Here is a 15,956-nt window from a genome sequence, read left to right as displayed (position 1 = left end):
GCTCTGGGGCTCAGATAGTTTTTTCATCAATCCTCCAGGTCAAAGGGGAGTACCTTGAAAAGGTCAGGCAGATTTGGGATTTGCAGGTCCTGAAGGAGCTGGTGAATGAAGCTGCTGAGCCACCGTACATCATATTTGAAAAATCACGGCAGTCAGTTCCCAACAACTGGAAAAAGGGAAATGTAACCCCCATTTTCAAGAAGGGGAAAATGGAAGACCCAGAGAACTACAGACTAGTCAGTCCCACCTCTGTGCCTGGCAAAATATTGGCACATATTCTCCTGGAAAGCATGCTAAGGCACACGAAAAATGATGAGGTGGTTGGTGACAGCCAACACGGCTTTCACTAAGGGGAAATCCTGTCTGACCAATTTGGTGGCCTTCTATGATGGGGCTATGGAACTGATGGATAACGGCAGAGCACTTGACGTCAGCCTACCTGGACTTGTGCAAAGAGTTTGACACGGTCCCGCACTACATCCTTGTCTTTAAACTGGAGAGACATAAATTTGATGGATGGACCACCCAGTGGATAAAGAATTGGCTGGATGGCCATATGCAAAGAGTTGTGGTCAACGGCTCAATGTCCAACTGGAGACCAGTTACAAGTGGTGTCCCTTGGGGATCGGTGCTGGGACCGATCTTGTTCATCATCTTTGTTGGCAACATGGACAGTGGGACTGATACACATTCAGCAAGTTTGCAAATGACACTAATTATGTGGTTCAGTTGATACGCTGGAGGGAACGGATGCCACCGAGAGGGACCTTGACATGTCTGTGAGGTGGCCAATGCCAACCTCATGAAGTTCAACCAAGCCAAGTGCAAGGTCCTACACCTGCACCGGGGCAATCTGAGGCAGGTTGGGCGGAGAAGAGATTCACAGCAGCCCTGTGGAGAAGGACTTGGGGGTGCTGGGTGATGAGAAACTGAACATGAGCCAGCAGTGTGCCCTCGCAGCCCAGAAAGCCAACCGTATCCTGGGCTGCATCAAAAGAAGTGTGACCAGCAGGTCAAAGGAGGTGATCCTGCCCCTCTACTCTGCTCTTGTGAGACCTCACTTGGAGTACTGTGTACAGTTCTGGTGTCCTCAACATAAAAGGGACATGGAGCTGTTGGAGCAAGTCCAGAGGAGGGCCACGAGGATGATAAGAGGACTGGAGCACCTCCCATTATGAAGACAGGCTGAGAAAGCTGGGGCTGTTCAGCCTGGAGAAGAGAAGGCCGCGTGGAGACCTCAGAGCAGCCTTCCAGTATCTGAAGGGGGCCTATAAGGATGCTGGGGAGGGACTCTTCATTAGGGACTGCAGCGATAGGACAAGGGGTAATGGGTCCAAACTTAAACAGGAGAAGTTTAGGTTAGATATAAGGAAGAAGTTCTTTACTGTGAGGGTGGTGAGGCACTGGAATGGGTTGCCCAAGGAAGTTGTGAATGCTCCATCCCTGGCAGTGTTCAAGGCCAGGCTGGACAGTCTTGGGTGACATGGTTTAGTGCGAGGTGTCCCTGCCCATGGCAGGGGGGTTGGAACTAGATGATCTTAAGGTCCTTTCCAACCCTTACTATTCTATGATTCTATGAAAACTTGGTAAAATAAAGCTAAGATGGTGTGAGCTGCAATGTGGAGCTTGGTAAAATAAAGCTAAGATGGTGTGAGCTGCAATGTGGGGGGGGCGAGGGGGTTAACTATGAGGAAGAATCAAACCAGTATTTCTGTAATACTTTTTCCCACTATTTAAAATGGTTTCTGTACACCTTCTTTGTAAAATAAGCTAAGTAATCATTAACTCATCACAACATTTTTCAAGCACTTACCACTACACACTGCTTTCATCCTATAACCACTAAACTTTTCCTCTCAAAGCAAGAAATAAGCAGGGGCTTAGTTACCATTCACACGCAGAACTACCTAAGTTTTCAGAGCATTTTACCGAAAAGTAAAAAAAATTTATTATTTCTCAAAGCAAAATAATACCTTGTATTTGGAAGATGCTTGCTCTCAGCACTGAGTAACACTTGTTATATACCTGAAGGGGTTTACTAAGCAAGCCAAATCTACCCAGCAACTCTGAGCTGTAACTGCACTGATCAAATCAGTTTGACACGTTAAAAAAAATGGAAAGAAATAAAGGTAGAGTATTAATATACCAACAGCTTCTTCTGATTTCATAGAGCACATTAAAAGAATAAACACTGAAAATCCTAACCATACGTAAAGGCAATTCTTACACCCAAACAATTTGATAATGTAACACTGTGTATCAAGCCAGGTTTTCCATAAATTATGATCTAAACAGAATACTAGTCAATTCACCAAAAGATATCAAAGATATCTCTTTATTACAAATGATTCAAGTATCCCCCCTGAGGCTATGGCTATCAGAAAGCATTTAGTTAGCTCCCAAGCCAATATTTTTCTTATCTGTTTTATTATGAAACTATAACACATTTTCAATAACTTTTAGCTTTGCTATACAGAGCAACAAATAATTTCCCAGAAACCTTTGGAAAATCTGACATTCGAAATGATTCTCTAAGTCAAGTTATGTATTATTAAGCTAAAAAAAAAAGTGTGTATCAGATCATTTGGTCATTGTAAGGAACAGAGAAGTATTGGGAGCTTCAGGACAGATGGACAAACTTCAGGTCACATAAAACGCTACCAAGGCTGTATTTGAAGAAAAATGTGAAAGTTCGTGAAAGCACCCCAGCTGAAAATACTTTGTGTTGCTAAGAAACATCATCCCTGATGATGGATTAATTAAACTGTTTCAGTTAGTAGAGCCAACTCCAGGCATCTCTCATTTATTAGTATTTTCTTGTACAGCTAATTTATTTCAATGGCTACACACAAATAAAAAGCCCTACCTTTAAATGAAACTGAGAAATTTCAAACTTGCATAATTAACACCAGAAAACAGAATAGAGTTCACTTCTTGCACAGAATTTACTAACTACATTTTCATAGTTTACACTTTTAAATGTAATACTAATGCATCCAAACAATTAAGAAATAATTTTAGGATAGTCTGCAATGAAATACACTGTTCAACTTCCAAAATTACTCTATGATTCCAGTGAAGCATAAAATTCACCAAATATTTCTAAGCACTGAATAACAAATATTCAGGTAATCAAATTTTAAACATCACTGACAGAAAAGCATATTCATTTGTCATGCATTGTTATGATGACACCAACATAAAAACTAAACATGAAGGAAATAATGCAAACCACCTGCTTTTCTCATTTGGAGGTTGTCTTCATGTTTCATCCAGTTCCTCTTTTAATATATTACTTACAGGCTGTTTCTTCTGAAGAACATATTCTTGAACTTACAGCAATAAATCTTTCCATTTCTGTTTTCTGTTGCACTCCCACAGAGCATACCTGCTTTGCCCACTGGGCACTGCGTTAAGTGAAGTCCTTTCAAAAAGGTTAGAGCTGGAGCAGAGGAAGGCCATCGGCTTGCATCTTCCTACAGGCTGCACAGCGGGCCAGAGGAGCTCACCTGAAAGATAAAAGAAAAGCAAGCACATCTCACCTGGCACAGCCTTCAAGAGCACGACGCAACAGCAGAGGCAAAGCACAGCAAGCAGGGAACTCAAATGTATGCATAAGAGTCCCAAGATCATAAAGTAGACATACAACTGCTGCTCAAAGATGATGGAAAAGGCCAGGGTTTTCTTAATAACCCAGGAGTGAATATGCAGAATTTTATGCTACCCAGAAACCAAAGCAGCTGCTGCACTGAGAATAATGGGCAAAGACCCATTTTGCAAAAACATAGTTAGCAAAGGGGAGAATCTATAAAGAAAACAAATTTTGTCTGATGCAGGCTTTGGGATTTTTCTTCCTATTATTCCTCATAGTGTTCTAATGAAGATTCCAACTTAGAAGTTCCAAGTTTTAGCACTGGAGAGTCCAATTTAAGGAAAAAAGTGAAAAGCCCTCTATGAACTCTTCTTTGGATCCCATCACAGGTCACAAGTCAGAAATTACCATGCACAGTTACACGTTGAGGCCACATACTCAGCTAGTCAATACAGAGAGGCAACCACCCAAATAACGCCACTACGGAGAAGAGTTACCACTGGAGAGTCTGAGAAGAAGTATTTAATAATACCAATTTGGCTGCACTATAGGAGATGTGCTTCCTGTGGGCCTAATAAGGAAGAGCCTTACAATCTAAGCAGAGACATTTCAAAACCTCAAAGGACATGTCTTATCTGCACCACTTGTGCTTCTGGAATCTCAGAAATCCTGAAGACAGAAGGTGGATCAGACTGAAGCTTTCCTAGGCACAGATGTTGCAATCACATCTGCCTTAACTGTAAGCTATGGTCCTTGCAACTTTCCGACTCTCTAGCAGCTTCTCTTGGTCACTTCATTTTTGGAAATGCCAGTGCAGAGGATAAAATAAAGTGTTTCTGAGTATGTCAGGTATACTAAAACACATAAAAGAAAAACAATTCAGACTACATTCCAAGCAAACAGCATGAAAGAAAAGGGTTTGAAGTAGAGATACTCTCTTTCTTCCCTTTCTCCTATTGTCTATACAATTCACAAAATCACACTTCAAATACTGGTATCTGATCAAAGATTTATTTTTCTTAAAGTGTTATCTAGTAGCCATGAAAAAGGACCATTTGTACATGGCTGCATCTCAATTTACTCAGAAATGGAAGTGTGCACATATATCTTTATCCAATTAATTACAGGTGATTTTTACACAGCACTCCCAGGAACCAAACCAACATCAACCCAGGTGTGCAGATCCATGCAAACATTTTCGAACTTTGTCTTCTTTTATCTCACTGAAGATTCACTCTCTAAGCACCTATAGTTACAACATCTCTGACTTCATTTGTCCAGTTCCAGGCTCCCCAGTACAGTATGGACACGAACATAAGCAACCAAGACCAGAAAACAGCCCGAAAGGTAATGAAGGGGTCAAAGCACAACCAAGCCATTCCATGACTTCATCTCCACAGGTCAGGGCTGCAGCAAGGTACTGGTTGCAGGACTCCAGCTATAAGCAGCTTCTTCCTCTTGGCCCTCAGATAATAATGCAGACAGCATTTTCAGTGTAGGATTAATGTTTTCATTTATTATTTGGATGATGAACAATGTAAGTTGCAAAATTTTGTAGTTACCTGGGAAGGGCTGCAAGCATTCTGGGAAGCAGAGTTAGAATTTAAAAAAGCAAGATGAAGGGATTAACAGCAAAACTGAAATTGGGCTATTAATACTGAATTGAATGCAAAAAGTGAAAGATTTATTAACAGGAGCACCATATGCAAAAGATGGTTATATTTACTCTATTCATCACTGATACTGACTGACCAAGAATGTGTATTATGCTCAGGTCTGAATACATAGATGTAGGAAACAGAGAAAAGCTCAGAAGAAAACCTAAGCAATCAGGGAAAGTTAAAGGAAAACGGGCTTGCTAAGTACGGAAAGGAACAACCAAACAAAAAAATAGTAAAGAAAGAGGGCACAGGCTTCAGGGCTTCAAAACAGGTTAACAGCAGTTACAAAAATGACCATCACGTCCCACTACTGCAAAGGGTTAGGGAAAAAAAAATAAAAGAGTATTAGAGGAAACATGCTACCTTTTGGGATACTTAAAGAACAATTAGGTTATGGAGGGGTTACAGAAATTATCACTGATTGTTTTTAAGACCTGTAAGATGAACATGTGAGAAACCATCTATACACATCTATCTGGCTTTACAATGAATACTGTATGCTCGCACACATAACAGGGTCTTATTTTAGAGCAGATGACCTCCAGAGATCTGCCTTTTCTTTTCTAAACCTAAAGGCTGTACGAGTTTAGGCTCCTGCCAGGCAAATCAGCAGGTGACCTGACTGCTCCTTAGAGCTCCACACAGGCTTTTGATATCTCTTTTTTCTAAATAGCCAAGGCAGTCTGTGATTGACAATCTTCTACCACATCAAGCATGCTACCTTAAATATGAAGTTCTCTGAATGATCCACCAGGGAAATAAAATCAAAGTACAGAGAAGGCAATGGCAACTAATTCTGTGAATCCAGTCCTGAGAAGGAAATCAAAACTGCCAAATTGGGCAAGGATGCACAGCCCATTAGTACCTAGAAATAGTTAGTTATTTTCCTTTCTAGCACCTACAATAAATAAGCCTTAATAAAAAGAAGTATTTAATAAAGTACTTGGAGAAATGAGGAGGGAAGGTTTGACGTTTCTAAGCTTATTTTCACAGCGGTATGAAAGGAAATGAGGTAGAGTCAGAGCTAATTCTCCTTACATAATTTCACATGGAATGATTAGTTCTGCCCCAACAGTAACAGCTTTCCAGAGGGTCCTACTTGTCGCTAAGATTGCATGCAGATGCTGTAAGTGTAGCTTCCCTATTCTCCACTGACAACCAACTTAAAAGGCCAATATAATATTAATTTTACTGTAGAATGAAATTCACAGCATGGATAGTAAAATAATGTCACAGCCACCATGAAACTGCAGTTGCATGTTGGGGGTTGTGACTTTTAAAAGCTTAATCATGAAACGGATTCATAAAGAGGAACAGGCAAAAGTAGCTTTCTGCTTTAGCAATGTCCTGTGGTCCTTAAAGAAGTCTACAAATGGCCGTGGTCTGACAACAAGAGGCATGGAGGAGCATTCGTATCACATTCCTTGCTGATTTTAGGCCCAAGAATGACCAATTTTTTATGCCAATTTTTTTATGCCTTGCCAGAAATAATTACTATATAGGCCAGCACCATCCCTGCAGTCACTTTCATAAATCCTGTCTTTAAATTTAAATCACAACAAAAAAGAAAACTGACGTAATGATAACAAAAGCATATTTCCTGTTAAAGTTTTCTTCTGGGACAAGAAATTATTCTCAGAAGCCAACAAGAAGATGTTACTGTTTATCTGAAGAACTTCAGTTCATCTCAAACCACAAAGTTATACTCAGACATTTACTGCATTAAACCGCAATCCAGCAGACAGACAAGGTAAGTGGCGAAATTTTCACCTGGGAAATCACAAACCATGGAATTCCACAGAATACTGCTGGATTACTTATTCTGCAAAGTCATCTTACAACATATTCTTTGTGTAAACCTTGAAAAGAAACGGAATATCTAGGATGCAATATGTTCATCTACTTGTTGAATTTCTGTTTTCTGGAAAATTTGTATGTAAAGTAAATATCAAAGCAGAAAGATATATAGGAAATATGACACTACGTATCAGATGACATGAGGATCTGTAGTTCAATCATGATTTTAGTTTTAAATTATGAAATGATGGTGCTTCTGGGAAAGCCCTTGTTTAATTATATGCACCAGGCAAGATACTTACAAAAAAACACCTTATTTTCACAATGCTATATGGACTTTATTGCTATTTTATTTACAAAGGTGTCACCTGGTAAATAAACCACTATGAAAACAGAATCAAGATCTCCATTGTCAAGTGCTCCATAATAACATCCTTTACGCACAACTCTGAGGCTTTCCCACCTCCTCCAAACCAATGTGATTGGAAAAGAACAGGAAAAAGGTGGTATTTTTCCAAGAGCTGGTCCTAGAAACAGAGCTACCCCACTGTTTTTTCTCCCAAATATTCTGCCACTACAGACCCATACCATCACTGCTTTAGCTAATCACTCTATTCTGAGTTTTCAGCATTCCCAAACATGTACTCTTGCATGTACACAACAGTGCTTTGTGACATTCAGGAAGTTCTTCTATACAATGGCTTTACCGCAGTTCTATTACATACATTTTATTAGGTTCTAGGAGGATGAACCAAAAAAATCTCAGTTCTCTGAAGGAGAGGCTTTTCTTTGCCTTTTCAGGCTGAGAAAATACCAAACGCCAAAAGTGAGGTCTTCAGCCTTCATTCCAACGCAGTTGGCCACTAAATTCTGCCACGGTGAGTAATGCCCATCATGGAACATCAATTCAGTAAATCTTCCATCCCACTGAAGGAATAAAAGACTGCATCATATTAAATCTGAATCCAACTACTTAGGTGTGAAGTTAAGTGAAGTAGGGTTCTTTCCCCCTCAACCACCACTTCTGATAATGCCTATGAAAGAAATCTTGCACTCTGGATGGTATTTTATTCATAAAGGGCACAACCATCATGAATTTTCTGTTCCTAGAGGCACGGCCAAAGTAACCTTTTTAAGGACCACTGTTGTACCTCTAAGAAGAAAACATTCCCACAGTATCTACGGCAGTATCAAACTTGTATATTGAGACCATTAACATAGACAACCTGTTACACAAACATGCCACTGAACTGCCCAAAAAAAAAAAATCTTGGAAAAAACTCGAAAACAGCATGTGAAGGTACACTGGTCGCACTGTTGGACAGACACAATATATAAAGGTGTTTCCAGACGCAAAACTGATTAAATTCCTCTTCCCTTTTTGTCAATTTAACTTTTTCTTCCAACAATTTTTACTAACTATTCAGCAAAACTACAATTCAGCAAAATTAAGGTATGCACATATTAAATCCAGTTGCATATGAAGTGCCAATGAGAAAATTCCTGCTAATCACATTTATTAAATTTTGCACATATGTTTGACTATATGTAAACCTACACACAAGCAAGTATCTAAATCAAAGTTGCTTATATAGCACTAGCTTGCTTCAGGATTTATCTGTCTCAACTGTTTGTGTTCTTTCTGTGTCTTAACCCTAACAAATAATTATTCAGCGGAAAAAAACCAAACACACTTAGTGCCTGGCCTTGCCTGTTCTCCTTCAAGTTCTGCATTTCATCAATAATTTTACATAATTCATTGTTCATTTTAGACATTCCTCCCACTCTCATTTGGACATCAAAGTGCTACTCATACCCAAAATACCAGCAATCTAAAGTACTGGCTTCCCTACTTATTGTCATTTATAACTTGAAAAGATCTTTGATTTCTTGCCTACAGGAAATACTGTGGATCAAAAATAAAACATATATGTATGCTCCCATATATACATGGGGTCCAGGATTTAGGATAATAGACTGTCTGGAGACATGGTTTTCAGATTTAGATTTCATACTCTCTGCCTGGTGCTTCACACATTTATTTTTACTTTCACATCTGATGTGCAGCAATATGGCTAGCTAAGGTGTACGCTTAAGACATACTTTGATATATATCTATTCAGAAGTGAAATTCACACTGGGGCGTTTGTCCTTACAGCACTAAGGCACCGCTTCACCGCTGCTAACTGCACCGCTTACTGATGGCTGCAGGCAGAGGAAAGCAGGCTCGCTAGAGCTTCTCGTTAACAATTCTGCCACCAAAGATCAAGATGATTTTCCAGCTTTACAAACTTGGTAGAGATAGTTTCTCACACACAAATGGAAAAAAAACCAAAAAAACCCTCAACATGGTAGCCAAGGTACTTCCAAAATGGCTGCTACATGGGTTCCCAACAGCGTTGCATATATATTTACAGCATGTTCTCCACTTACTAATATTGCTAATTTAAAAATAAAAAACATTCCAAATTTACACAACTAGTCTCAGGCAATGGATACTCACCCCGTTCAACGTAGCAAATAATTTGCCTTGGTTTTGTTACTACTCCCACTACACAATGGCTTATGTCTCAAGCAACAGTACGCAGAAGCCCTCAAATAGAGCAGTCCCATTACTTATACCACTATAATTAAAAATTGAAACTCAAAATATATTCTCAGTGTATTTCCTTAAAACAGAATACAATTCTGTCTACACAGGAACATATATGCTATATATGTTTCCTCTGAGCATATAGTTTAGGACCCAACTTATACAGAAACAGCAGTTCTTTAACTCAAATTATTTAACCAGGTAAGATCTTAAGTCTTTGGCCAAGATTTCCTCTTTGCAACCAAAAGAGCTAATACAAGAGAATATTCCACATGAAGTATTTACTCATTGACAGCTGCAGGAGAAATGCCTTCCCTCAATGGCTCTCCCAGTCTGAATAATATAGGACTGTATTGTATAAACGTATTTTTGTGAAGCCATAAATGCAGTATAAATACATATGTTTGTGTATATATATATAAAATTTCTTTTTTGTAAGTTGGATTCCAGCTGGCCACACAAACAGTAAGGAATTTAAGTACAGCAATGCTTCCAGAACTACTGGCCTTCTCCACATCAGGATTTGGTGTGATCACAGCTTACAGCTGCCATTCAGGTTTTGTACAAGCAGTTTACTCCAAGAACTCCAAGTGAAATACAGTACACTGGTGAAGTGCTGTTTTGCCAATAAAAACGTCTCTCCAGAAATTTTCACCAGTGCAGGATATTGGTCAGAGACCGTAAACTTCCACTGCTCTGATCAAAACAGAAAATAACAGAAGTCAATGCTGTGGATTGGGTCAGAGGCCTAAAATGCTCAAAGCACATAGCTCTTCTTTGAGCTACACGCAGTGTCAAATGCCGCAGTCATAGGTTGTAGAAAACATTACTAAAAAGCTAAACCAGGAACTTTTTGTTTTCATATTCTCAAATTTTATTGAGCAGAAATCTTTGAGGATAGTTTATTACTTTTACCAGCCACTCTAAAATGGGCCTCCAGCCAAACAGGTCTTTAAAATATGTCTATATATTAATTTTAAAACAACATTAAGGAAGTTGTATAACTTTTACATTAGGATCTGAGTGACTTCGCAGCAAAAGTGACATGTTTCAGCTGTAACACAGGCACTATGCAAGCTATGAGCATGACTTCTGCAACAGTACCAGTCGCATATGGTACTGAACCTTACACAGGAGAGACATCAACAAGGATTAAGAGGTGTGTTAACTCATGGCAAATCCCAAAAGACTGAAATTCAGGACATGTTTGCTGGTATCATATCAGTGACTCCTACCAAACACTCTTCCTCATTCAGGCTAAACAAGACTAACCCACTGTGTGCTGTTCTTGCCTTCACCCTGCTTTACTGAACTACTCGCAGCACAATAACTGACAGTAGCTGTAACAATACTACTGCATGAGAATTCAAACTGTGCATTATCAGCAGACAGAGGAACTTTGTGCTGTATTTGTAAAGTATCAATGCCTTCAGCTGGACAGTGGGTTTGCTTCCCAGGTTCTACCATCACTGTTGATCGGCCAGCAAATTATTATATGGGGAAATTGTTCACAAAGTTTGTAAAGACCAAGGTATTGCAATATTGAGAATAATGCTCACCTCTTTATATGTGGTAGGCATATAGATTAAAAAAACAAAACAAAACCCACTATTTTAAAAAAATCCTGCCCTTAACTGATTTATGAAATCTGGATACAGAGCATTTAAACTTATGTCAGACAACATTCTTCCAATGCATTTGACTATGACTGGACTTCTAAGAAGGAAAAAAAAAAAACCAGGGGAGATTAAACCAAGAAGAATACACTCTACATTACGTCTTGAAAGCTCCAATTAGAATTCAATATTGTACTTTGTACGGAGGCTCTTTACATGAAAACTCTGTCATGGTTAAGATTTAAGGTTAACCAGGTTAATAGAGTCCAATATAATAACTCTATTTAATTATGTCAAACCATTGTTACAAGCCACACTGAAGTCACTACTCATCTTTACCTGACTACTGGTCTAAACTCTGAATCATGGTAATGCACACCCACTTCTTGTCAACCAGAAAATCCTACCATAAAGTAAGCGTCAAACTCTTTCCTCCGCTTTGTGCATGCATTTGCACCTCGAATGGTTTCTCTCCTCCAGTCTGCTACTCTAGTTATCACAGCCATGTGTTAAAAGATTTGCGCAGGCATGCCAAGTCTCATTCACCCGAGACACACTTTCCTAAAGTTAGGATTCGTTTGCAAAGTATATTTAAGCAGCTCTCCTGTTATGAAGTGTTATGTCACAGGGCATTTTTAGCTTAAAATAATAACAACAAAATCCCCAAATCTATGCATTTCACAAAAATGAAGGAGTTTTATGTTTTTGTTTTCCATGTTTTGTAATGCATGACACTATGCCGCCACCAAGGTCACAATTACTCTTGACGGATCCACCAGAACTATTTATACATATTAACGCTTTAATTGTGCTAGTGACACTTGGAATGCAACTGGGTTCAAATTTTGTAGCTCACTTCGTTAACTGCTTAGGAAAAGTGGTCCCTGCCCCGCACAGCTTGTATTTAAAAATAAGTAAGAGTGTATTTAGAAAATAACTCACACACACTCATTTTAAACACTCAGGGACTCGGGGGGCTGCGGCGGAGCCATGGTCGACTGAGGCCTGGCCGGCAAGGCACGTCCCAGCGGCGGCTCCTCCGCAGCCACCTGGCCGGCGCCGAGGCCAGGGGCGCCGGGCCCGGCCAGGCCGCACTCCCCTCCCCGGCTGCGCCGGGCCCTGCAGCCCCGCGTCCTCCCGGGGGCCGCCCGGGAAGACGCCGGGGGAAGAGGCGAGGGTGCCGGCAGGAGCTACCCACCCCTCCGGGCCCCGGCAGCGGCCCCGAGGGGCCGAAGCGCGGGCTGCCATGTCAGGGCCGCCGGGGAGTCGGCACCCCGTGCCGGCAGCGGCCGCTCCGCAGGGAACGGCCCCTTCCCGCGGGGCACCGCCGCAGGCCCGCGCGGCTCCCCGCCTCCGGAGGCCGCCGGCAGGGCCGCGAGGCCGGGCAGCTCCCCCTCACCCCCCTGTCGGCCGCCGCCGGCAGGGCCGCGGGGCCATCTTAGGGGGGGCCGGGGTGACGGCTGTCCCCGACAGCGCCTCCCGCGCCGCAGGTGCCGGGGAGCCACGTCAGGCAGAGCGCCCAGCCCCGCGTCCGGCGGCAGCGACCCGGCTCCCCTCGCTTTCCCCTCCGCGCCGAGCAGAGCTCGGCGGGCTGGGCACCCCCGTTCCCCCCGCGGAGCGCCGGCCGCCTCGGGCCGTCGCCCCAGGCCGAGCGCCCGCCCCGCCGCTCCGCGCTGACCCCTTCCCTCCCTCTTGCCTGGCGCGGGCGGCTCCGCTCCTTACCCCACCCAGAGGGAGCTCACCTCCTCCTCGCTCCCGCCTGGAGACCGTCGGCACCGACGCGCCAGCGTCCCGGCCCCTCCCTCCCCTCGGCGCGCCGCAGAGCCAGCCTCCCCCCGCCGCCAGCCGGGTCCCCTCCTTCCGCCGCCCCGGGCCGGGCCCGGCTGCGTAGCTCTCACCCCCGAGCCCGGCGCCGCCCGCGGGGAGAGGGTCTCGGATCCGCCCGGCCAGCTCCTTCCGTGGGGCAGCTCCCCGGCACTGGCCGAGCGCGGAGGGACCTCCCCGCCGTCCAGGGCCCAGCTGCTGGGCCAGGGAATGAAAAGAGAGAAAACTAAGTGGAGCAAAGCGGTGGAAGAGAAAACAAACCATTTGTAGTGATGTCGTGGGACCTGCATGGCGAGAGTTGAGGCCGTTCAGAAGAGTTTGGGCAGAAGGAATGGGTAGGAGGAACAAAACTATACACCAGGTGGACTAAGGGGGAAAAAAAAAAAAAACAAACAAAAAAAAAAAACCTGAAGATGCTTTTCTGAGAGAAGCAGATGAAAGGAGGGAAAATCAGGGCTGTTATCAGTTCTATATGAGTAGGAGGTGTGTGAGCTTTTTTCCCCCAATAAGTCAAGCCTTTTCAGGTGGTGCAGCTCTAGGGAAAGGCCGGACAGGTGTGAGTGTTACAGCGTGGTTTGTGAGCCCTCTGCTGCTGCTGCCTCAGTGAATAAAAATACCTCTCTAGCAAAACTTTTCAGAGGAGCAATGTTTGTTAAGCTGGCTCTATTTAGCATGGTGTTATCCTTGGTATGTAGATGTAAACTGTTCTTTTTTTTTAATAGGAAGTCATAATGAGTAATTTCTAATGGAGTGATGAAGCAAAATTTCCAAAGAGTACAGCTGTGAGAAGCATCAAGACCAGTAACTTGAGGAATTATGTATTTTTTCCTATTCTGGCTAATCAGTGATTATGAAAGAGTGACGAGAAGGCTGATTTGCATGAGAAATACCCTTAGGAGAATGCAGCAGTTTGTTTCACAATTTTCTAGGTTCAGAAAGCCCAGTAAAGTTGTTTTCCAAAAGCTTTCCACTCTCCTGCACCTCTGAATTCCAGACACTATCAAGCTATGGAAATGCCCAAATGTCACAAGGCAGGCAGTTCTTCCTGGTTTTTACCTAGGTGGAAGTGGTAAGACCTGGAAATCTTTTTTACCACTCACATTGTAAATAATTGTATAAGAGTTTGTCTTTTCAGACGTCATCAGGCAGGGTGAGATGAGGAGACCTTCAGTCCAGCTGAATAATTTGCCCCTGGCGTGTGCTGGAACGCAGACAAAACAGGATGTTTTATCCCCAATGTATGGATAGAAAAATTGAGGCAAGGAAGTGAAGGCATTCATTTTTCAAGTGTAGAAGTGCTCATTTGTAAGCAGGCAATTTAGTCTTGAACCTTTTTTTCCCTTTTTTTTGAGGAAAAGGACCATGTATATACAGTTCCCATTGAAATTACACTTGAGGCACCCAAGCAGAAAGACTTCGGACATACCCTTTTGGGGTCCCACAGCACTAATCCCATGTTCTAATTGGCCAGTAATCTGTGGACAGATATTGTAACAGTTCCTTTAGAATATTTTTCTACTTCTCACTCATTTGCATACTAATGGCATAAAAATAGGCACTTCCTGCCAGTAATTAGTTGGAGCCCAGAATTTAAAGAAAGAAAAAGACTACAGCATTATGGTGGACGGATGGTACTGAGGAAGCTGCAAAAAAGAGTCACTTCTTTGGAGCTCAGAAAGTGCCTTTAGAGTTCAAGGCTGGCAACTCTTACCTCTGTGTGACACGGTTTAACTGCTCTCTTGGCCTGATAACTTTGCCTCTAACGAGACCCTGTAACTTTTTTCATGGCAAATCAGTCTATCTATCTGTACTGCATGCCATCTTGCTGCTGTAAAGGTTTTTCTTATTTTGCCTTTTTCCCAGAAGGAATAGTGCTAGCAGTGAAGTCTGCACCATGACTGTAGTTTCTTGTGAAACACCATGACTCAGACCAGCACAGTCTGCTCAAGGGTGCTTCACCTAATGTGGCACTGTGGAACTCTTAACCACATCCAGTCCAGTCATGTGAAGCTCTAGGTTAAAATAGCCTGTTAAGAGCTGGAGAGCTTTTGGTGTGTGTATGTGGTTATTTGATTTCTCTGTGTAGGTCATAGATTTGAGTGCAAACCAAGTTGGTACAACTGTAATTTTACCTTTTATGATGGCAACATAGGTAGCTTTTGTTTAACATATCAGCTTGTTCAGTCAAATACATAAGAGTTTTCTGCATTGAAGGCATTTCTCCATGGTTACCCTACCGGTGATATCTATGGAAAGGTGAAACACAGAAGTGTGGAATTATCCATCCAACCCTGAAGTACAGCAGTAACTTAAATGAGGCAGGGAAAGAGTATTTTGATACTTTCATTCCCCTAACTTCTCTGGAGATATTACAGATCACATTCTCCAGGGTTATTGAACTGACACCTTCAATGCATAATTAAATGCAGAAGCTCCTCCCGTGGTGTTACCTACAAGAAATTTCAGTAATTGCTGTTTGCCACATACAATCAAACAATATTGAACTCCAGCGATGCCGTCTAAAAGCTCATGAGATGAAACTACAGTTAGTAATATACTTTCAACTTATTTACCTATTTCAATAGCAAAGTAATTACTTTTTCTAATACATTGACTGTAACTGTTAGTTTCTTTACAGCTGCTGCTCTCAAAGAACCATGGGATGGGCCCAATAAAGGTCTGTACTCTTTAAAAGTTGAGACTTGCACTGCAGCAGTAAAAGTTTGGTCCCATTAATAGGATCCAGAATGATAGAATCATAGAATAGTTTGGGTTGGATATCTTCCACTAGAACAGGTTGCTCAAAGCCCTGGCGTTGTAAACTTCCAGGAATGGGGCAGCCACAACTTCTCTAGGCAACCTGTGCCAGGGCC

At 42.3% G+C, this 15,956-nt stretch overlaps 2 protein-coding genes across 21 annotated transcripts in view; one reads left to right on the top strand and one right to left on the bottom strand.

The window, feature by feature from the left end:
* Window positions 1-13,253, bottom strand: part of GTDC1 (glycosyltransferase like domain containing 1) — a 204,669-nt gene extending 191,416 nt beyond the window's left edge. For 12 of the 20 annotated variants that reach the window (XR_004389911.1, XM_030485911.1, XM_030485924.1 and 9 more), the window contains exons 1-2: window positions 13,002-13,061; window positions 3,233-3,509 (exon numbers count right to left, since the gene is read on the bottom strand). Coding sequence is in view for 15 of the 20 variants with exons in the window: in XM_030485911.1 (XP_030341771.1) it covers window positions 3,233-3,272 (40 nt within the window). In the remaining 5 variants the exon portion in view is untranslated. Of the gene's footprint in view, window positions 1-3,232; window positions 3,510-12,981; window positions 13,066-13,157 lie in introns of those variants that run through there. The other 8 variants (XM_030485916.1, XM_032919925.1, XM_030485922.1 and 5 more) reach the window with 6 other exon arrangements.
* On the top strand, window positions 10,757-13,150 carry LOC115608761 (vegetative cell wall protein gp1-like). The gene is made up of 2 exons (XM_030488082.1): window positions 10,757-10,802; window positions 12,225-13,150. The coding sequence occupies exons 1-2, from the start codon at window positions 10,757-10,759 to the stop codon at window positions 13,148-13,150; spliced, it is 972 nt and encodes a 323-aa protein (XP_030343942.1).
* Window positions 13,254-15,956: the final 2,703 nt, after the last annotated feature.

The sequence above is a fragment of the Strigops habroptila genome, chromosome 5 (assembly GCF_004027225.2).
Source record: "Strigops habroptila isolate Jane chromosome 5, bStrHab1.2.pri, whole genome shotgun sequence".
Taxonomy (NCBI): Eukaryota; Metazoa; Chordata; class Aves; order Psittaciformes; family Psittacidae; genus Strigops; species Strigops habroptila.
This window is presented reverse-complemented; position numbering and strand designations above follow the sequence as displayed.

Bases quoted from the DNA above. Each gene is read 5' to 3' on its own strand.
- LOC115608761 (XM_030488082.1), top strand. From the start codon at position 10,757: ATGGTACTGAACCTTACACAGGAGAGACATCAACAAGGATTAAGAG. The intron at 10,803-12,224 runs GTGTGTTAACTC...TTAAACACTCAG, and splicing joins ACATCAACAAGGATTAAGAG to GGACTCGGGGGGCTGCGGCG.